At 37.5% G+C, this 24,262-nt stretch overlaps 1 protein-coding gene across 1 annotated transcript in view; it reads left to right on the top strand.

Moving 5' to 3' along the window:
* Positions 1–24,262, top strand: part of CDK19 (cyclin dependent kinase 19) — a 127,858-nt gene that overhangs the window by 38,461 nt on the left and 65,135 nt on the right. Inside the window, exons 3-4 of the mRNA XM_071548908.1 lie at positions 8,301–8,411; positions 20,685–20,825. Coding sequence (XP_071405009.1) covers positions 8,301–8,411; positions 20,685–20,825 — 252 coding nt within the window. The remainder of the gene's footprint in view (positions 1–8,300; positions 8,412–20,684; positions 20,826–24,262) is intronic.

The raw sequence follows: 24,262 nt of genomic DNA, 5'->3' as shown, positions 1-24,262 counted from the left end.
CAGGGATGGGGAATCCACCACCTCTCTGGGCAGGCCATTCCAATGCCTGATCACTCTCTCTGTCACTATTTGGGTGCAAGATGTTGTTGGGTTGATGTTTTTTCCAAGATCTTGAATTTTATTTTAGTGCTAAGTTCAATAACTTGTATTATAATTGTGCTGTGTATAGTTTGTAATGTATAAACTGTGAAAAATGACAGACTATCACAAAAATGAAAAATTGCTTTAATAATCAAAGAGTTAAGTAGAGGAGATAATAAATAGACTTTAGGACTAAAGGGGAAAAATAGGCTGTAAAAATATTGTCTTTTCAGGATAGTATTGCAATCCATGCCAGATATTTGCATAGGTTAAAAATTTATTCGTTCTTGAGAGATGCATCACTCTGGTGTCATAATTAATTATGTTGAAGTTGGAAAACCATACTTTTTGGCCATTTACTAAAACATTGTTCCTCTTACTCTGGCTCATATACCATTTATCCTTGTCAAGTCTTCTTGGGTGGAATATCTACTTTGAAAGATGGATGGTTGATCAGAGTTGATGTCTAGTCTCATTATTTGCCCTTCTGCAGAGGTTTTGGAAAACCTCAGTTGCTATCACTGTTTATTCATTGTGAGATACAGTGCGAGAACAAGGTGATAACTGGTTGCCAGGAGATCAGAAAAACGTGGAAATGTTAGAATAAACCCTGCAAGTTGCTGTTTTAAAAACCCAGACAGAACATGTAATTTTGTGGAATTACATGACACTACTTCTGAATTTTTAAGAGGTATTATCAAAGTTGTATCCCTTTTCCCTCATTCTAACGTTTTAGAACAGCTTTAGGTTTGAGTCTGTTAATTGCTTTATCTTCTCAGTAGTGAAGACATTTCTAGGCAACTGAAAAGCAAATTCAGTGTCTTAAAGTCTTCAGAAATGACAAACATTCTCTATTGCTTTTTTAGCAGATTATAGAGATGTTTTCAGTTGAGTTGTTAGTGTTATCTGAGTGAATAAATGTTCTTATATTTTATTGAATGCTAAATAACGAGAAAAATCTCTATTGAGAGATTGAGAGCTTTATCTATGCCTTTCAGCCTGGAGGAAAATGGTTGTGTTAGCTCTGTCCAAAATGTACTGCAGTGCTGCCTTTGACAGAAGGGAGATCACCGAATTCAATTGTCCAAAAAGAAATAAGGTTTCCTCTAGGAAGATGCATAAATTTAATAATTATTCAGATGTATTTTTTGGAAAAGCTGTGAAAAAAAATTACATATTTAATATTTGCACTGGAGCTAAATTAATATTGTGTGATCTTAATGGCTGCATTTCCTTATGTAGCTGTATTAAAAATATTTTTTAGAAGTAATATTGCAGTAGTTTGTTCTTTCTGTTTAAAAGTCTGTGCTATAGTATATGATATTGGTAACTAAGAAATAGAATTCTTATATTTGTATTTCTGCCTGTTGTCTTCAAGAAAAATGCTAAAGATACTTAATTTTCTTTTGTTGAGACCTCAGGAATTAAAAATGCAGTTATCCTAGTTTCTATTCCTTTATTTTAGTTAAAATGTAATACTTATGAAAAGTCTTTTGCCAAGCTTTTGTTTCAGAATAATAATGTTATTTAGCAATGCCAGACCATTTTCAGCTCCCGAAATGAAAATATTTATAGAATAAATACTTTCTTAATCCTTCTCATAGGAGGAGGGTGGGGCAGGTTTTTGTACTCTTCCTGTCCTGACATTTGGCAATTTATTGGATAGATTCTGTTCAGTGTCTTTTTACTTATTTATTTTTTAAAGCATACTTGATTGGGGTTTTTTTTGTGCCAGTTTGGAAACCTCACAGTTTGGGGACTGTGTGCTTGAGGAAGATGGAAGTGTGAAGAAAGGAGAAGGCTGAAGCATGTATAGAGCAGAATTGGGAAGATGCTTCAGTATGAGGGACTGTTTGGGATGAAACTGATAAAAATCAGGTGCATGTACAGGAGAATGAGAGGGAAGGGGAGAGTCTTCTTGGAGTCTGCTTTAACATATTTGAGTGTGGTAATTTTAAACTGGAGTGTGCCTTGTTGACTCAGGCAGCACTCCCAGCAGTTCATGTAAGAAAGGCAGTTGTTAACTTTTGGCATTTCACTCTGCCTCCCCTACATGATTTTGAAATGCCAAAAAAAATTGCCTTACCAGACCAGTTGTTGGTGGTTTTTTTAAATTGTACTTCAGTTATGCAGTAATTCTGTAATTGTAATTTCCCCAAGAAGGGGAATCCAAACTGGAAAATCCCAAACTTCAGCGTCAATTGGATCACTAAACAAAGCTGAATTATGGGTAGTTTTTTAATGTGGTGTGCTGTTTCAGTTCCTCTCTCTTTTATTCTTCTTGATAACCGATAGCTTTCTAACTCTGCTACAGGTCTCAAAAGGATTGTTTTTACAAGTTGAATAAACAACTGCCTGATTTCCTCCCCCACCCCCCTTTTTTTGTTTTGAGAGGCCCATGTATATACACCTCCCTGAGGGAAAAGCTGCAGCAGGGGGTCTGTGTGGACCCTCTGTGGAAAGGATAATATTAATAACACAGAGGAGAGGATCTGGGACTGACTAATAATATCTAAGTAAGTTGGAATTTTAAAAGACCTTCTGAAAAAGTAAAATGATGACCTTTAGGTTCCTTTGAAAAGCCTGGCTTCAATTAAAAAACAACTTCAGTGTCCCTAGGGCTTGGGATATATTCATCACACAAGAGGTGGCTTTAAAATTCTGCATCGTGCATCAGACTCGTGCTTTGGACTTTCCTATGATTTCTTGTGATCCACATTTCTGCCTGTTAAAGGTTTTTGTTCTAACCTTGGAAATGGTTAAATGCACTAGTAGAGTGTGCATTTCCATCAAAGAACCTACCAAGGCTGTTCCAGATCAGTTTAAGTACATAGATCAAAAGACTGAAGTCAACTATGTGAAAGGTAGGAACACCTCTTAGATGAGTGGCCTCTGAATAAATTTCTGAAGATGATTATCGGTTTTGTCATCACTGACACAGAAATACATGTTTGCTGCAAGATTTACTATGTCACTAGCGAGAGCACTGTTTGTCTTTCTGTTTTGTCTGATTTTATTTAGGTTTCCTTCACAGCAGGATGAAAGTGTCTGTCCTCACCCAGCTTTTTAAAGTGGTAGCCAGAAAGCATTATTCATCCTGTGATGTAAAAGTATTTCTCTGCAAGATTTATTTCTTTGAGGAGTGTACTGTTTGACTGATTACAAATGTCCTAAACACCATCATAATTGATCATAGAATCATAGAATCAATTGGGTTGGAAAAGACCTCCGAGATCATCAAGTCCAACCCTTAGTCCAACTCCAGTCCATTTACCAGATCATGGCCCTCAGTGCCACGTCCAATCTCAGTTTAAAAACCTCCAGGGATGGGGAATCCACCACCTCTCTGGGCAGCCCATTCCAATGCCTGATTACTCTCTCTGGAAAGCATTTTTTTCTGATCTCCAATTTAAGTTTCCCCTGGCAGAGCTTGAGCCTGTGTCCCTTGTCCTATTGCTGAGTGCCTGGGAGAAGAGATCAACCCCCACCTGGCTAGAACTTCCCTTCAGGTAGTTCTAGACAGTGATGAGGTCACCTCCGAGCCTCCTCTTCTCCAGGATGAACAACACCAGCTCCCTCAGCCTGTCCCTATAGGGCTTGTGCTCCAGTCCCTTCACCAGCCTTGTTGCTTTTATTAGTAACACTGCAACTCTTCTTCACAGAAGTTGTCTCTTTCTTTGGGGGGAAAAGGCAGAACTTTGCATGCTGCAAAAGAACAGGAGACTTCCTAGTTGTTAGTCTCCTTCATGTAAAAGGTCATAGACAATTTGCAGGTTAAGTTTCGAAGAGTTTAAACCAAACTGGTGTAAGAGCTCGCTGTCAATCAGTACATGAGCTTTTCAGTCTTCTGGAGATGATCAGTAAAACCTTACTAAATCTGTCTTTTGTTAAGGCTTCTGTACAAGCAGGTACTGCATAGGCATCTATCAACTGAATCTAGTGGCTAACATAGCAAATTGATCAAGTAAATTTATTTTCCAATGTTGATCAAAGTGCAAATGAGATATACTGTTTTCCCTGCTGTTGAGAGGTTATTCCTGAGCCTTCCTGGTCATAAGATGCCCTCCTGCAGGGTAATGTTATCTCCTGTCAATTGTCTTTCTATTCTTGAACGTGATTATCATTTTGCATAATGATTTCTTTCATCTTTAGTGTCCATGTCTGTGTATTTTAGTGGATATCCATCGTACTTCTATCAATATTTGATCAGTTGCAGTAATTGAGAAAGCCCTGTTGAGAGATGGATTGTTTGCTCCTTTGGTCACCCTTTGCCTCTTTCAGGGCGAGTTCATCTTTTTGTGTGTGAGTGGTGGGGGAGGTGTTTGATCTCAGGTCAAGAAAACTGCATGTAGTGTTCTAAAAATATATCACAGAAGCCTTTCATGCATTGATATCTCTCCTGTAAATAACTCAGAATCTCTAATATAATCAAATTTACTCTCTTAATTTTCTTTGTTTTATGGCAATCCAGTCCTACCTTTTTGTCACCCCTGCACCTGATGAGTTCTCAGTCTGTAGCAGAGATTCTTTTTTGGCTTCTAAGTGCACAAATTCAATTTCTGTTGCTCTTTGTTTACTCAGTCATAGAATAAAATAGCATTAAAAATGATGAATTAGCATACTCCTTCATTGGTAGCACTGCTTTCATTTAGTCACGTAATTTAATTCACACCTATGATTTTGATGCTAAGGTGGATTGTATTAATAAACACAATACTTGTTCTTTGGTAACTCCTCAAAAAATTAATATATAGAACTACTTTTTCTTGAAATGTATCCCATTGTCAGCTGCCTTTTTAGGTAGTGTCTTGCTCACCTCAAACTTATTCCAGTTGTCATCTTTCCCAACTGAAAAAGTACTTAGAGTTATTGTAAGGTTGAAATATCAACACAAGCAGAAGATCTGTGTTCAAAATCAATTATCAGATAAGAATATTAGCATAGTTTTTTAATACATTTTTCTTTATGTTCATAGTTTCAAAATACTTTTTTTGCATGCTTTGAATTAAGAAGTCTGAAAGTGCCTTGTGTCCTTTCCATGTCTCATATGTATGTGATGTATTTGCTAATCATCTGGTATCAGCTCTAAGTTTCGCTTGTATCTGACTTGTGCTAATTTTCACTTTCTGAAACATGATTTTCATTGTCTGTGTTTGTTCTTTCCATGCTCAATATCATAACTATTATTAAAACATGAAATAAAATACTTTAGATTTTTATTTTAGTCTTGATGTTTTATGATATCCTAATTTTACTTTCTTGTGCACTTCCTTGTGCTCCTTCTCTGTCTAGAAAATATGTAGTGTTTGTTTTTGATGCCCTTCTCAAGCTCTTTCTACCTAAACTGCTTTGTGTGCCGTTACCATGAGAGAAATGTACCGTAACTCACCTGAGACACAGGTTTTTATTAGCATTTTACCACAAATGAGGATGATGGAACTTAAATTTTAGTTGAAAAAATTAAAAATTTAAAAACTAACTATTTTAGGTATATTGCTATTAAAATATGATGCTGTGTTTATTTAGTATATAAATTGTAGTAGGTGCAGATCCTTTTTATGTTCAGGTTATCTTGTAATAAAATGTTGTCAAGTACACTGGAATCTCAGTTACTTGGACAGTATGCTAATTTCTTCCTTCTAACTTTAGACTTGAATTAACAAATCTCCAAATTAATTTACTTCTAAACAAGACTTGAAAAAACTGTGTTGGTATTATGCTTCATTTATTTGTTTTGTGTGTTTAAAGTTTATATGGCAATCTGTGCTGCAGGAAAGCTGCAGACCATGATTTGCCACATCCCTGAAGTTGTTCATGTGGTTCTAGGTATGGCTAAAATGCACATTTGTGACAATTATGGTGATAAATGAACATACAACCATATCACAAGAAGGTGCATGACTTGACTGTTACACAGACATGGCACATGTAGAATTTCAATATTGGCCAAATTCCAGTCAAACCTCAAAACTATTAGGGTAGGTGGTTGCTACAATTGTGATGCAAGTAGCTCCAAATAGTTCCCATGTTTTCCCACTATTTGCTTCTTGCTGTTTGCTTTAATGACAATGTTATTTCTGAAGTCCCCCATTTCTTTTTAACTAAGCCTTAGCTTAATACTTGTCTTTGAAACACTTGTCTCAGATTTGCTGAGTTTTTGTTTCTGTAGCTGTCTACGTGGTTCTGCCCTATATTCCTTTCTCGCCCATACTTAGTGGCCTAACTAGGGCAGTCTTGTGGTGTAAAGGAGAGCACTCTGGACTCTGAATCTCAAGGTCCTGAGTTCCAGTCTCAGTGGGACCGTCCCCTGGCAGTTCAATGCCTCCCTGCCATCCCATCCCGTCACATCTCGGATGCTCAGCAGGGTCAGCCCCAGTTAGTACCGGGTGCTGTGACAGTCCCGAGGACTTCCCTGTCCCTGTCAAGCTCGCTCGGCCGTGGCAGTTGGACCTCAGGACTTAAACGGTGGGGCCAGTTCTGCACACGCTGTGCCTCACCTAAAAAATCCACTGCGCAGGCTGGAAGGGCACACCCACGTGGGGAGAGCCCTGCCCAAATCTGCATTCGCCAAGTCTGGCCATACATACATAGATATTCCTTTCTGACCACATATTCCCAGTGCTTTTTGAATGACTCTGCTTGTCTCCACTCTTTATGTACATGTGAGTTATATCACTTTGGTCCCTGTGGTCTCTCCCTCTTCTGCTGTACTCTGTTTCTAGACAAGATCATTTTTAGACATAAATCTGGCCAACATTTCTGTTTGTGGCTCATGCTCAGCACTTTTACCCTTTGCTGTTGTTCCTGACCTCAGCTCGTTGGTGTTGAGCACTATTGCAAGTCCAGTGTAGCTGGAGCAGAGCTCCTGTTCCTGGCAAAGCGTGTTGAACTTTTGGAGCCAACATTTCCTTGGTCTGCCTCGTGCTGCTGAAGGACCGACCAGCTGCTGTGGCACCCAGTCTTATCAGCCAGAATGTAACAAAGAGCAAGTCTTAGGAGAAGATGCTGAGGGAACTGGGGTTGTTTAGCCTGGAAAAAGGGAAGCTCAGGGTTAGGGAAAAAAAGAAACAAACAAAAAGAAAGCACTTCCTGCATGATAGAAAAAGCATTAAAATTATTTAATATGTCAGAAAACTGGAGTTGGTTTAAGCAGCTATAATATTCTTTAGAAGATTTCTTGTGTTGACAGATACCTGTGTAGCCCAAGAATAATATAATTTAAAATTAATATTTTTTTAATTTCCCCTAAAATAAGTACCTTGAGCCTTTTTCTGTAAGGAATGAAAAGGGAAGATTAATTTCTCTCAAATGTGCCTTGGAACCTACTCCTGTTTACTAGTTTGCCATTATAAATTGATTCTTGGCAATGTATATACTAGTGCTGCAGATGCAAGAAATTTCCAGATAAGACAGAAATAATCAATCCTTCTTGTGACTGGTGTGGAAAAGGAGGAAAAAAATTCCATGGAAATTATATTTTTGGGAGTCACTTTCCAGCTCCTCCTGAGACTAATTTAATCTGACAGAAGGATGAGTTCAGCAGTGGTGCCTGCTTTAATGTGCTGTCTAATTAGTCATGAGACCTAGTTTTCTTTTTGTCAAGCAGTAAATAAACCTGGGTTTATTTCTGAATTACAGAACAATGGTAGTTGAAACATCCATTAGAAAAAACATTTTGGTAAATGTTTCTTTGTAAACACCTTTATGTTCTGAGCACAACAGCCTGTGAACTTTGAGGCAAGTGAGGCAGGAATCCAAAGCAAAATAAAGTTATTTGCAATAAAATAATTATGTGGTGATCAAGAACTTTGTTGTGCACACAAAGAACGGCACAAGCTTTTTTCTGGCATCCTCAAATCCTGATGTTCACCTTTGATAAGAAAACAGTTATGTTTGTGAGTAATAACATCTGTTAAAATAGACACTGATGGCAGGTGGAATGAGAGGGTGGGATGAGCAGCTGTGTGCTGAGTGTGGAACAGAGAAAGGAAGGTAGTGATGGGCAGCTGTGCTGGCAGAACAGCAACCCATGACACAGAGGCTGCCCATATCCTGATTTTGATGTTTTGAAGATAATATGCTAAAACAATGGCATCTTTTTTTCTGGGGATTGTTTTAGGATTACTTGTTTGCTGTTTGACCTGTTTGATGTTTTTGTTGCTATGTTTGCCTTTCTTAAAAAGCACAGCAGTAACCAGAACTTACCTGTTTCTCTGCAGCTTTTACGAGAGTTGAAGCACCCAAACGTGATTGCATTGCAGAAGGTTTTCCTTTCTCACAGTGACAGAAAGGTCTGGCTGCTGTTTGATTATGCTGAGCATGATTTGTGGGTGAGTAGATTTCCCTGTGTGTTTGAGGTAATGTAATAAGAGCTTGTTCAAACTGACCTGTGTGTGACATACCATCATATAGGCAAAGATGCACAGATTTCTTGCTCTATAATTAAGGGTGTAACTGACATCCTTATTTTGATACATTACAGCCTGCAAAAGACTGTGTAGACTTTATTTTAGAGTCAGATTGCATTTTGAAGTGAAAAGGACTTTCCTACGAGCTTTAATTGTAGTTAAAGAAAGCATTTCTGAATTGAGATCTTCTAAAACAGAGATTGGAAATCTATTTAATATTTTTCCTGCCATTTTGCACATGAATGCACATTAATGAAAAAAGAAGAGGGACTATTTACAGAGTCCTCTTGCTAAGACACAATGCAAGAGACCGACATTCAATCATCTATATTTTAAACAGGGAATTTGTGACAATGTGTGGAAAGAAAATAAAGAATGAGTCAGCTAATTGAGTCTACTGATTGATGGACTGTCACTACATGAGAGAGGAATAGAGACTTAGATGTTTAAGTTTCCAGCAAAATATGGTATGATTTGATTTAATCTATTGTAGAGATGGACATCAATGACATCTTGAGTTAAACTGAAATGTAAATATTCAAGCTCCACATCTGTTGATAAAACATGAGTTGCTTGGATCTAGATTCGTGTTTAAGCCCAAAAGATATCAAATACTTACCAAGAATAATCAATATATTTTTAATTCCTTTGAAAATATTAGCAAGGAGAGGAAGTGGTAATATTAATTCCAATATTAATTTTTAAGGCTTCAATAATATAGAAGTTGCTATTACTATGTTATTGATAAACTTCTCAATTTTTTCATACTTAGGTCTTGAGCTAATGAATATTGTACTTGTAAATGACACAAAATTGTAGTTGGAAGGAAAGTAAACTTAGACCCTGCAAAATGACACTTCTGGCTCAGAACCAGTAAAGTCATGGTATTTCATTCCCCTTCATAAGCTTAAAATATAATTAATTTTATTTTTCTTCTGGGCTTGCAGCTCTGTATTTTAAAAGTTTTCTTCATCAATGTTCAGTATACACTTGGGAGTTTTGCATTTTTCATAACTGGTGGCAGTGATGAGAGGAATGCATTAGCTAAACCTCTGATGACAGAATTTATTTGTGCATCGAATGAGTTTACTATTTTATAGGACAATCACAACGAACACATTTTGCTGCTTCATTTGTTGCCATGTTTTAGACACCTTTTTTCCTAGCCTTTTTCATTTGATTTTATTTTGGGTGTGTAGTTTTTACACTACATGGTGATTTTTCACATGATTTAACAGCTTTGATGAAGAATCACTGCAGTTTGTTCTTATCACTCCTCACATCTGACTGGGTATTGCAGAGAATCTCAGTGAAGTTAATTATTTTCTGTTATTTAAAACTGAAATGTTTGTTACAATGAGGTATTTGATGTGAACTGGTCTCCCACTTTCTAACTCTCTCTTATGCTTTTCTTTTCTTTTCTATGGAACATGCTACACAAATCATTTCTCCTCTCCTGTATAATTGCCCATGTTTCCTCACTTCTTAAGCCTTTGCCAGGAATTTTTTCCTCCCTTGCATAAAGTTGGCCATGTTCAAGGCACTCTTGGTTCTGGCTTAACCTTAGTCCTCATTTCTTTTACCATCTGCACTTCCCAAGCATCGTTCTGAATTCCCCTTTTGTCTCTTTTGCTCACTCCCAACTTTGTGTCTTTTTCCACGCTGCCTCCTACACATGGAACAGCCTCCCAATTAACGTACGTAACGATCCTTCACTATCCTCCTTCAAAAAGCTCCTGAAAATCCACTGATTTTGTAACGCATTTCAGTAATACCAACCACTTGTCATTCTGTCTGTGTTTGTGTTGTGTTTTGCATTTCCTGTGCTTTACAGCTTGTGCCCTTCCAGCTCTTTGGGGTAGAATTTGTAGTAGGGGATTAGCACTTTTTTTTAATTGCTTAGCACCGTGTGCTTCCCCAGCACTACATAAACCCAAAATAAGTCTATTTATCGTGGGTATATACCAGTTTATAAGGATTTAAGTCTTGGAATTGTAGGTGTGCTGTCGCTAGGGAGATATAGATTCCCAGAGACCAATGTTTTGAAATGTAGGTAGCTGAGGAGTTCCTTACCTAAATCTGTGACTATGGGATCTGTCCTTCTGTTCAAAGCTGCCCAGCTTCAGTAACTCCTGTTGGCTTCAATGGGAAGAATAAATGCTCATCACGTACAAACATCAGATTAATTAAAATCATTATATTTTTCAGCTTCTCTATGGAAAACATTTGGCAAGAGATGAATAAACCATATTAGATATTATCTTATTCTGTTCGTTTTCTAATACTGAAAAAAATAATTGTCCTGTTCTAATGAGGAAAAGTGATGGTGCCAATTAAGCTTATTAAAAAGTTCTTTTATGGTGAGCAAGAACTTTTTTTTCTTTAATTTTCATTTCATTTCCATGGATTAAACTGCTCAAATCTGAAATTTGAGTTTAGATGGCTGCATACTTCAAAATTTTCTGTAACTTCTGTTGATACCATTACCAAGGGATGTAGAAAGCTGTGCTAATTTCAACTACTTTTGACAGGTATTGATGAAGACTGATTATGCTGTCCTTGCCTACAAACACATTTTTCAGTTTTAATAACTAAGCCTATGAAAAATATTTTCTTTCATTGTTTCTCAAGTTGCTTTATAGAAAACAATGTAAGGCCGTTCATGAGATTACCATACAGAGTATGTAAGAATATAGAAATTCTTTTGACAAATTGACTTATAACTAGTTCCCCTTAATTACCAAAATTCTTAGTGTAATACACAAATAATTTCCTTACCATTTTTCTTGACTATTTGTCTCTGTCAAAGAAAACTGGTAAAGTTCTGAGGCTGTAGGATGTGCCACATATATTAATTTATAGTGTATTGTCTACACTGGCATCACTGCTTATATATGCCCATGCTGTGATGTAAAGATTCCTTAGCTTGAACCTCAGTGTAAAAGGACATCTGATTCAAGGTTAAAAATGTGTATGTCCTCAGGTGCTATTGAATATCTTACACATTATAGCCTACTTCCCTTCTTAATTCCTGATAGTTCACGGCAGTTTCATGTCTTTATATTACAATTGCCAGAAACTTTCAGCTTTAGGTGTTCATAGCCACAGAAACAACCATCTGAAGGGAAGTTCTAGCCAGGTGGGGGTTGGTCTCTTCTCCCAGGCACTCACCAATAGGACAAGGGGGCACGGGCTCAAGCTCTGCCAGGGGAAATTTAAGTTGGAGATCAGGAAAAAATTCTTTCCAGAGAGAGTAATCAGGCATTGGAATGGGCTGCCCAGAGAGGTGGTGGATTCCCCATCCCTGGAGGTTTTTCAACTGAGATTGAACATGGCACTAAGTGCCATGATCTAGTAAATGGACTGGAGATGGACCAAGGGTTGGACTTGATGATCTCAGAGGTCTTTTCGAACCTAATCGATTCTGTCATTCTGTGATCTTCTGTTTCTTCTCTTGTGGGGAACTTTGCTTTTTTAATATCTACCCATAAGGTCCTAGATGCTTTTAATCTAAACCATATAATTTAGCTAATGAAAAAAAGCTGCATTTATCTAACACAGAGCTGAGTTAAAAACAGTGTCAATTCCAGTAATAGATTTAAGATTAAGTTACTTCTCCAGTAAATACTTAGAACTTCATAGACATAAAAAACTCTGCATGGCTGAAATCTTTGCAAGAAGGAGTGTAATTGCTTCAAATGACAGGTGTATTTTTCTACTATGTTCATTTTTGACATTTAAAAATAAAAAAGTTTTTTTTAAATGCCAGAGTTTTTGATGTTTTATCACTAGAGAAATCACTTCTTTTCCTGTTGAACTTTCATGTATGTTCTTATTTTACCTTAGTCTTAAGTTGTATACTACTCTCCATAACTTCCTATGTAAAGCTCAGGCATTTTAAGACATTCACATTTATATCAAATACTTTAAGTGCATGATGATTCCTTAAATGGACTTTTAAAAAGTTTGATGCAAATGAGATCCACTCTAGAGGGGAATTCTGTTTGTTGTCAGTCTAGTGATTTGTAGCCATTGGAGAGGTTATCATATTGAGAGCTTTTCTTTTGTTCCCAACTACTGTCTTACACTTTTACAGCATCAGATTTTTAGTATTGAAAATATTTTCTGAAGCACACATTTTTGGTACCACTAATAAGCACACATTCAGTGTCTTCAGTTTCATAATCTCTACATTTTTAAGTAGTATTTTTGATTCTAAGGAACATTTTTGTTATGCTGCTTTTTTACTTTCTGAATTGATAAGTTACCTACCTTTCCTGGTTATGGTACAGAGTTAATTCTCAGACTCATTTAATGTGTGTATAATTTCACATCTGTAAAATCCCCTTTTCTAGAAATATATGTTGTAAATAAATCAGAAGCCTCTGGATGTTTTTCATCCCTTCCTGAAAAAACAGTGACATTTTAATCACAGTTGAATGTGTTTTATAGCAATAAACCCCACTGTTGGCTATTTAAAAGTGAGTAAATAAATAATTAACTATGATTTGATATTATTGAATGATGATATATTCACTATCCAAGACCAGTTAAACCATGCTCTGGGTATTTTTTAAGTTTGGTTGAATTTTTTTCTCTTATTACATTCCAGTGATCTCTAAGAACGAAACGCTTAGCAGCGAATACCACTGAGAAACATGGAGTAAAATTTGTGTTGAAATTAGTGTTGATAATAATAAAAATATATGGGCAGAGATTGGCTTTGTTTTATATGAAATACTTGTTATGTATATATTCTGCTTTTAAAAATGCAGGGTAGAGATTATAAGCATAGTCACATGTATCTAAAAATAATCATCCTGTAATGAAAAGGAGAAAATATTCTTCCTACATGAGAATTTCATAACTCTAGTTGACTCTCTCAGTATGCCAATAAATATACTTAAATGCAGCTAACAACATTCTGAATAATGCTCTTTCATGATAAATGAAATTGTGAGTGTGTTGCATACTGATCTGTGCAGTAAACCTGCACATTCCCTTAATCACCATGCATGTTTTGTAATAGCTCTGAATTTTAACATATTCCTTAAACATTGTGTAATCAATTTTAATTCTTTCTTCCACAGGCTTCAGTTTAGCTCTTAATTGTGAAGATAATTAGCATGCTAGTTGATCACAAATATCTTTATATACATGAAAATACTTTTCATAGTGTAGCAGTTTTATTTTTTCTCCTTTGGTTTTCTATAGTCATGTCTACGTTCTTGTTTTAATTCAGTCCTGCTTTGCTGGGTGATTCTTTGTGCAGTCTTCTCTGTTGTATGCATACTTACCACTGTAAGGTGGCAGAAAATGGAAGATTTATTGAGGCAGAAGGGAGTGAGCTGGCATAGGCCTTTATGGCATGATTTATCCCTTCCAAATATATCAAATGAAGTCTTTTTGAACACTAAAGTGATGGCTGGCTTTCTTGCAGGGAGCAGTGCCATTCCTTGTCAATAGCTATCTGTTCTGAGAATGTGTCTGTCTCATTCTCAGCACATAAACTTGATTTTCCTGCCAGAGCTGCATGAATTTGAGGGTAGTTTCTGTGGACTCATTTTCTGTACTATGGAGCATGAGAATTGGAGGAAACAACAGGTAGGAACAGGTCTGAAAGACAGAGGTAAGGGGTGCAAATGTGAGCATACATTTGTGTTTCATAGGTATGTATATATACATGCTGAAAGGGTAACTGAATTCTGATGATTTTTGTTATCATTGTGTAGAGTTATTTTGACACATTTAGGTCTAAAAGATATTAGAGGACCTCTAACGACCCCAGTAAAACTTAGGAAAATTATACTGAATGTGTTTATTCCTTCTCTGTGTCTCAAAGCTTAGGTATTTAAAGCAAGTTGGCATTAGCAAAAGATTGAGGATTAAAGCTCATTTCACTGTTACTTCAAATGTTGACCACTTGTCACTTGGAATAGGATGTTTCATTAGGCACTTTGGTTAATGACATTGTAAAGAAGATACTTGATGAAGGCCAGGCACTGTCATACATTAGGGAAAATGTTGTTGAGACATCGTTTTTTCCCCCTCCTCTTCTGAAGGGCAGTTTGTGTTGTCTGCTGTAATGTTTCCAAAATTGGAAACTCAAGTGATCATTACAGCGATACTTTTACCCACTTCTGTTTTGATTTTTTGTCATAAACTGACAAAATTTTCTTAGTGTCTAAAACTTTGGTGTCTGAAACGAGTCCTAAGACATACGAAACTATGATTTATTTTTGAAACAGCAAACAAATGTTACATTCATTGGGCCTGTCTTTGCTTTCTCTTTTTGAAAATCGTGGAGGCAATGCATGATTAGTTTTGATACCACCTTAAGATTTTTCTGATGTTCTTCCATAGCCTTTTAAAATAATTTACACTTAATATACAACAATGTTTTACTTTTGTTTGGGTATTGATTGCTGAAGAGAGAAGATGAAAGTAATTTTGTGCTGAAAATGAGTCTGGAAGCTATGTAGTATCAATCTTCTTCTTGGCCTTGGCGCAGATTTAACATGTATCTAAGCTTCTATCTCTTTAATATTAAAATGTAGCTGTACTTTGTACTGGCAGGTTGGCATAATTCTGTTTTGTTCTCAAAGGCTGGATTTAGGGATTGAACAGAATGCATCATGGTTTTTGCTGAAGTGTGGGAGCAGGCAGATTGTTTCAGCAGGGAGAGGCAGCTGCGTTTGGTGTGATTGCATTTCAGTCCGATGGAGATGCGAGTGACTTTGCAACGAGCATTGCCTTAAACAGTAGAACTCCAGTGGTCTTTCTAGGGTCTTGTGTCTTGTTCTATGGATTATTTCCTGTCTGTTGAGGTGGGAGCTCAAACTATTTAGTCAGACATGCATAAAATCCCTCTGTTTGCTGGCTTCTTACTTCTGTGAAAAGTTTCCAGATCTGACTTGGTTTTTTTGTTTCAACCTCTCTCATACTGAAGGAGCAGTTCTTGGAACTGGATGACACAAACACAGAGAGAGTATGTTTGCGTGAGACTGACTCGGAAGCAGACTAAAATTAGAGTCTTTTTGAATGCTCATTGAACTGCTGGGTAAATACTAGGGATTTGAATTTGCTCTGTGTTGTTCTGCATTATGTTTGTTTGTGGTGGAGGATTTAGAAAATGCACATAGTTCTGCATCAGCCAATTTTCACACCAATTTCAATACACTGGGTGTTCTTCACTACAAGCAGGCAAACAGACTGCTAGATTGGTGACTGATGAAACAACATTCACTGTATTTTATTTCCAGATGTTTAGTTGTGTTTCACTTCTTTATTTTTCATCATTGATACGGTTTTGCCTTTGAAAGAGCTAAAGTGGTCTTACTGAAATACTTAGTGGTTCATCCAGTTTTCCTCGCAATTTTATTGCATTTTTTGAAGTGGAAAATTGGGAATAAGCATTTAGGAAGTAAAACCAATGGTCCCAGAGATTGTAAACAGCAAATTATAGCTTCCTTGCTTTTCCAGACTGTTAATGAATGTGTACTTTAATGTTGGTCAGTGAGTATTAATTTAATTTAGAATACAGACTTAAAATCACTGCCACAAAGTCAATGCCTTGTTTAAATTTAAAATAAAATATGTAAAAGCAATAGAAATATTTTACATTATGTTTATTTTTGAAAGTGAATACTGAATTGGCTGACACAATTTTTGGAATCCAGTTAGGTGGCAGCAGCATGATTTTAAGGTTTAGGAATCTGAAAGTACAGATTGACAGAAAGGGAAAGTGGCTTGGCTACTTCTGCTGAATAGATTTGAGTATTGTTTGCAGCTTCATTTACCTCATATGACATGGATTCTTCTTTCATTTTGAAGTATTTTAGATATATCAGAAGTGCTTGCAGTCACAGTGTTTTAATGTACTAATTAAAATTAATTTAGGGCTGGATAACATTGTGGATGGGTTTCTGTTCTGTAGCATGCGACTGCTATAGCACACACTCACAATTAAGGCTTCCCTAACTAATTTTGCTGAATGAGTCTGGATATTTTCCAGCTTTTTTTGACAAGTGGTTGTCTATCAGAATACATGAGTTAAGTTATCTTTAGGAAGTTATAGTGAAAAAAGACATGGAGAATGCTGATGCTTTTTGACCCTTTGTCTGCTTGTTGTCTTGTTATGAACGTGCCTCTGGCATGCCTGGATTGTGGAAGTCCTCATGTTTTGTTCTTGGTGGTTATCCATTAGTGATAAGATTCAGCAAAGAACTTGAGCATACCTGAAGGTTAGAAGCTGCCGTATCCAAGTGCAACTGCTGGAGAGAGAGCCTGGATGTCTCTCATACCTGTTAAGGTTCAGATTTACACTCTCAACTCAGCACAGTCTTTTCATGCTGTGCTGTTCTGCAAAAGGATTTACTGAATGACAGAAGAGGAGTGTAGGTTTGAAGCCTGGTGTTTAGAGCAGTCAGCTGGGGGATGGGAAATGCAGGTTACAATTCCTAGAATTCGGTTAAATTATTCCATGCCTTTATTAAGTCCAGGATTCTGGCTGATGATACCTGCTCTACTTGAGGCTGCACTTTGGGCCTCATCCACTTGTATAGTATGTGTGGCCAGGCTTCGGGAAAGATTGGAGAAGGGTTCTCCCCACGTGGGTGTACCCTTCCAGCCTGCGCAGTGGATTTTTTAGGTGAGGCACAGCATGCGCAGAACCGGCCCCACCGTTTAAGTCCTGAGGTCCATCTGCCACGGCCGAGCGAGCTTGGACAGTGACAGGGAAGTCCTCGGGACTGTCACAGCACCCGGTACTAACTGGGGCTGACCCTGCTGAGCATCCAAGATGTGACGGGATAGGATGGCAGGGAGGCATTGAACTGCCAGGGGATGGTCCCACTGAGACTGGAACTCAGGACCTAGGGATTCAGAGTCCAGAGTGCTATCTGATCCAGTCAGATCTCGGAAGCCAAGCAGGGTCAGCCCCAGTTAGTACTTGGATGGAAGACCTCCTGGCAGTACCGGAGGCTGTAGGTTCTAGTCCTGAAGACTTCCCTGTCACTGTCCAAGCTCACTCGGCCGTGGCAGATGGACCTCAGGACTTAAACGGTGGGGCCAGTTCTGCGCACGCTGTGCCTCACCTAAAAAACCTACTGTGCAGGCTGGAAGGGCACACCCATGTGGGGAGAGCCCTGCCCAAATCTTCGCTCACAAAGCCTGGCCATATTTGCATAGTGCACTTATATATAAAGAACATCCTAGTTTGTGCTGGGTACCTGCACCTGTTTCTACACCTGAAGTCTTGAATTTAGACTCTTAAATCTAAAATGTTTTGACTTAGCAAGAGCACATCTCTGTGCTATAGATGAAGTCAGTGTAATTCTTCAAGTTAAAAAATTACTTTAGCATTGTTGTACTGGTGTGGCAGCCTCTGCTTTGGAGCTTACTGTACACTTGATCACCAAAACTTTTGTGCAATTGTTGTGACTATTTTTTTAATTTCTGGTTTGATGCTCTTATTTAACTAATTAATTAATTAGAGGAATAATTTCCCTCAGCTGTGGTAGGGACATACAGATAACATTTTTGAAAATATAAAGTAATAAGAGAAAGTTCAGGCTGGCTGCCTCCAGTAGAAGCGGTGATGTTCAGCAATGGCACCTATTTGCCTTTCTGTTTCTTAGAAGGACATTGCCATTAAAATTGCTGTTTAGTGTTGGTCACGTGTGTTGGTCTTTCTTTGTATGGCTACTTCCTTACAAGAAATTGGATGAACCGCTTCTTTTAGAAAACTCTTCAGAGCAGAACTTAGTCACAAACACTGTGGATTTATTGCAATGCCATAAGGCAAATCCACCTTTTCAGTTTCCTATACTATTTGGCCCTGCATTGGGTTTTTAGTTTATTTTTTCTCTAAATGTGATGGATATAAACGTCTGTAGAGTAACTTGGCAATAATAATTTTTATTTGGTTTTGCAGAAACCTGGGTTTTATCTAGTGATATTGCTTGCTTCAAGCAAAACTATCAGTTTTAATTCACTTCTGCAATTCAATAACTCTTTGAAGAAAAGAGCTTGTTTCCTTAGCCTTTCTGTCTGGGAGCCACATGGGAGGGCAGGGCACCAGCCTGGTGCTGTCATGCTCCTGACCTATGGAGGTCCTGGAGAGGCTGAGGAAGGGCCAGAGGTAGAGCCAGATGTGCTGTTCCTCCTCAATGCATCTGTCGTTAGTTGTGTCCCATTATGTCCCATGAGACCCTTTATCAGTTTCATTTTCTTGGTGCCTTCATATTAAGGAATAATGTTTTGTGTGGATAGTAGTCAATTTTTAAATGGGTATAGAAATCCCTTTTATTCAACCTTACAAAAAGGCAGAACTGGACTTACGGGTCTCTCTGTATGACTTTTGCCTGTTGGTACTCCTGTATTTTTTCATACCATGCATTAATACATTAATTTGTGAGTTTATGGTGTTATTGCTTTATAAATCATATTTTCCTTACACATGAAGGTCATTATTCAGTGAGCATTATGTGGCACTGGGAGGTAGGGACTCACAGCTGAAGTTATGAAAACAGAATCTTCTTGTAACATGACAAGAAAAAAAATTTCTAGGGAAGTGATCCCTTAAGGCATTCCATGACAGTTTTCAGAGGGATTGCACAACTGGAGGATCAGGTACTAAGAGCTTGTCTTGTTTACTGATCCTCATTTGTATATTAAAAACTGATAATCCTGTAGATTTATGCTGGTTTTCAGTACACAGCCATTACTATTGTACATTTAGTAGTGGAAGGTTCTGTGGGAACATTGTTGATGGGGAGTAAGGAGTCTGTTTTGACTTACTTGTACTTTTCGCAGATTTTTTTATTTCTCTTTTAACAGTATTGTCTATATATGTGTTAAGGGCAATTTGGCAAAAACACTGGTGACATCCAGGGGAGGTAGCATTTACCATGAGGAAACATCAGCTCGTTTCCATTTTCATTGGGAACAGTAGTGACAAACTTGATGGGATGGGGGTGGTGGAGGAGGAAGCAGGGGTCTAAAGAAAGCACAGTCATTGGTTACCTCTCTAACCTGGAGAGGGGAATGATCTTGAACTAGACAATTCCTGTTGAAAGAACTGGGTAGTTAGTAGGCTTGTCACTCTAGATTAACATTTTGAATCCTTTTCAGTAAAAATGCAAACTGCCTTTATTATTTCCATCTTTTAGAGGCTCATAATTGAAAACTATCTTCTTATTTGAGATGCTGCTTTGAATTGCTTTCAAGAAGGTTTTTTTCCATCTAAATGAATGTATTTAGTATTTTACCAAATGATGATATATTAAGGTCGTGTTTGTGCCTTGCACATCCTCACCTAGTCTGAGGACTGCAAAGGTAGAATGGCATCGCTCCAATTTATTTCTTGTGCAGTGTTGCAAGACCAAACCTAACCTATTATCTCCACACTGATCTTACAATAAGTATTAATTAGTTTATGAGTATTTTATGATCTCTCAGCAGTCTTTCAGTGATATTTTTCATTCTCCAGCTGACTATTGCTGGGGTCCCTTCCTGCATTCCGTTTTTTCAAGTGGTGTTTGTTCTCTAGTGGACTGACTGACTTCTGTAATTGAAGAACCACCAGCTTGTTGCTACCATCAATGAAATATCCAGCCAAAACTTGGAAAGGAGAAAATAACAATTTTTAGATGTTTCAACATGATCACACCCTATTGTTGTGGTGTGGGGCTTTTGGAGTTACCCTCCCTCCTCTAAAATATTTAATAAAATATTTATTTAATTTCTATCTACTGGGATTTTGATTCAGTGGAGAACACTAGAGTAGTTGCAAGTATGGCGTTCTGGGTGTTTTTGAAGACAAGGAAGGAAAGTGTCAAAGCATAGAGTGTGGTCCTCCTTTTAGTGGATACTGCTTGTTTGAAAGCTTCTCTTCTCAGCTGCTGAGGATAAGAGGATGCCAAATAGGGAGGAGGGAGGGAGAGAGAGAAGAGAATGTCTAAGACATGGAGGTAAGTAACTGGTATTTAGGTATTTATGAAAGCCTGACAGCTGTTTTTTAAAGCAACTCAGGGAATAAAAACAAATTAACAAAATTTTGAGCACATCACTCTTAATTGCAAAATTCAACAAACTTTGTTTTATTCTATTAGTAGTTTAAAATAAAACAACTCAAAACACAGCAACCAACCTTTTTACCTATCTAATCTCCTCCGTGTTTCTACTTATTTCTAGCATATTATCAAGTTTCACCGTGCCTCAAAAGCAAATAAAAAGCCCATGCAGTTGCCAAGATCTATGGTGAAATCCCTGCTCTACCAGATCCTCGATGGAATCCATTACCTCCATGCCAACTGGGTGCTGCACAGGGATCTGGTGAGTGTGGTGTGTTACCTGGTGAAGAGAGTTGCACGTGCCTGTTGCTGGGCAGGCCAAGAAAAGCCCCAATGGTAATCTCGCGTATCGATCCGTACAGCTCTTCCTGTTATTGTTGCAGGAGACCAATCACGGCTTGAAACATGCAAACAAACTGTGTTTTCACATTGTTTTTATCTGAGTCATCTGGGCTCGGACAATGATGCTGGATCCGGTGAAAGGGTTGCTGATATCGATATCCAAAAACAGTACGTGAGGCAGCTGGTACATGTTGCTGAACGTCCTTATAAGTTTGTGCGTGACTTTGAAAAGGCATTTAAGCAGAAAAGTGATTGATACCCTTGTACATTGTTTGGCTTACGCGCAAGTTACCATAAAAGCTTGTGAAAGAATATCTTTTTCATGGAGTATTTCTTTTCCATGTGATATTTTTCCTGACCGTGGGAAGAGAACTATAAAAAAGTTATCATCTTGAAATTTCTCATGACCTGAAGTGGCTCTTTTAAGTTGACTGCAGATTACAAGGGCAACCAGTTGCCTTGTCTCAGTTACCCTTTTCCCCTTAAAGTTTTCCATCGCTCCTCATACTTAAGTAAAGTGCTAACAGGGGCTACAAAAAGAATACTAATATGGGTATGTTGCCACTTGCATTGTAATTACAATATTTGGCATGAAACAAATAAATGTGATGGGTAATACACCAAACATTGCTAGTAGGTGTGGTAGGAAGTGTAGAGCAATCTGTGTATAAAGCCACTGCTTTTGTTTGTTTCTTTTTTTATAGCTGCCCCAGTATGTCAAAACAGGACTGCAGGTCCAGAAACTTACAATCACTATTTAAGTTTCGTAAGCCATAGATTGGTCTTGAATCTTTAATAGTAAATAGAGGCTTCGATTAACATTTTTATGTAGAGCGAAGTTTTTTTAAAGATAAGAATAAGCTAATATGAACCTAGAATAGCAATCATGCATATCATCTGAACTAAATTTTATTTATTTTTCATTGTAATACCTAACACCAGTGGCCAGAGCAGGTTTCAGATTTTCATCTGCATCATTTTTTTACTTTGTTCTTTGGTATTTATTGCCAGTTTTCCTGCAAAATTCCAGATGTTAGAATTCTGGGGAGGTGGGGAGGGCTCACCTTTGGAATATTAGCCATGACCAAAAACAGGAAACATGTACAACCCTGATTTTTGTGTTACAATTACTGCTTTCCTAAGGAGACAGCTGTTGATTTGGCAGAGTGCTCAGATGTAATTAGCTACAGCTTGAGAAGGAATACCTGAAAAGTCCATATCCAGCTTTGTTTAAGGGAAATACACTTTCATGGAACTGTTAAATACATATACACTGAAATGCCATGCATGACTTGATATTTTGACAGGAAATACAAGATCTAAATATTTAAGATAATAATAACAAATATTTTTGCAAGTTTTCTCACTGGTGTTGCTATTTCCAGCCTGCAGCACCAGGTGTTCTGCTTAAGTAGTGCTGCTGCTTTGTAGTTCTTATCTGTTGCTGATGTCTTGCAGCAAAGCTGATGTCTAATGTCTGTCTTTTCTTTTGGAATTTTGGGAGATGATTGTTGCTGTTACAAAAAGGCTATTTTTCCTGGCTCTGGAATGATAGTGCTTGACTGATGTTGGCATAATTGAGAAGGGAGAAGAACAGAAATTTGTGAAATCTTAATGCATTCTAGATCTACAAATAAATTTAAGCTGATGGCTTCTGGAATACCTCAGTAAGACAAAGGAAACCATTTTGAAAATTGTTTTTATAGACTGGTTATTTAAAGGTGTATTCAGAATCCGTTGCCTTTTAAAAGTTTTTTTGGATTTCTGAAGAATTCAGTTAATTCAAATAGTTGTCTCTTGAACATGGTAAGAGGAAACCTGATGTTGTTCTGGATGTGTCCTGTGTGCACTTGGAAATTCGAGGTTAATATAATCATTTAGTAACCAGTTTAAATCCTCAATGAACCAAGAATTTTATACATCTGTAATTTTTATTCATGTGCTTATACTTGTGATTTTTGCTACTAAGCACAGAACCTCAGCCACGATTTCACTGGAATCAGTTCCATGCATAATATGTGAATACCAACTTCTCAGTGCCTTCCTAAGATGGGGAGCAGGTTTTTTTGTGTTTTTCTCTTAGCTGTTTTAATTACAACTGCTGGAAAAAATTTTTTCTATTTTATATAAACCAAATTTTGCATCAAAACACCTTGTACTCTCTTGGTTTAATATAGCTCCGTTCTTACTATTTTTAATGTGTATTTGGACGTAGACCAAAGATGGCGACATCCATAAAAGTCATGTTGTGATTTTTCATTGCTTCAAAAAAATTAAATTCTCTAAAAAACATTTATCATAATATTAGTCAAATTCTCCTGAGCCATGGAAATTATCTCTATAATTTATTTAGCAAATGTTGTAACAAAAAACCAGAAACCGGTGAGGTTAAATATTTGCAAGAGTATTTGCTTAGAGGTATTGGAAGAACATAGTTTAGATCTTAATTTACTACTGTCTTAAAGAAGTTTTAAAGAAGCTGGAATACCAAATGTGTTATTTAAAAACCTTAAAATTACTAAAATATGTTTAGTTGTTATTTTTAAGATCAGCAGTAGCCAGCAAAAACATGACAGGGTAATAGAAGTGGTGAATAATGTGAATTTGCAGAGTTACGAGTCCTGTGCTTGGGCTGAGTTATTGGACAGTTGTAACCACAAGGAGACAGTCTCGTTCCCCTCTTCACCACCACCACTAGGCATTGCCACCCATGTTAATGGCCTGGCAGGTGACACTCACCTGACTCATGGCGAGCTCTTTCAGGGAGTTAAACCCCCAGAAAATACCTACTTTTCACCTGCAGAGCTTGTTTTCTGCAGGATTGGCTCCCTGTGGGACCTCACTGGGAGCAGGAGCTGCTGCAGAGGCAGCGTGAGGCTGGAGGTGGTGCCAGAAAGCTCAAGGGGCTGTTGTGGCATCATCTGCCATTAGGTTGTGTTATTTTATTGTTCAAATGCGCTTTTCTGGTTCTTAGGAGAAAGTGCAAGTGTTCTTAAAAGATCAAGTCAGTATAATTACGTTTGCCTTGAACCTCTTGTGATGCAAGAATTACATCAGTTTGAACTATGTCAAAACAAATCCAAATTTAGGGAAGTGCCCACATTTAAGGCAAACACCAAATACTCTCTGTACTTCTAGAAATTTGAAAATAATTTAGTGTAGTGTATCTTTCATTTTTCTGTAATATTTGGATTATTTTGTTTCTGACTTTCTTATCTTGAAGGTAGCTGAAAGGTGCTAAATGACTTGTCAGGTATATTTTTTTGTTTATCTGCTGATTTCTGTCAGGGCAGGATTCAAACAAGTGTAGTATGTGGGACAGGAGCAATAAATACCTGATTTTTTTGAGTAGCATTG

This window comes from Pithys albifrons, chromosome 2, assembly GCF_047495875.1.
Source record: "Pithys albifrons albifrons isolate INPA30051 chromosome 2, PitAlb_v1, whole genome shotgun sequence".
Lineage (NCBI taxonomy): Eukaryota > Metazoa > Chordata > Aves > Passeriformes > Thamnophilidae > Pithys > Pithys albifrons.
The sequence above is the reverse complement of the archived record's forward strand: the minus strand, read 5'-3'. Positions and strand labels throughout refer to the sequence as shown.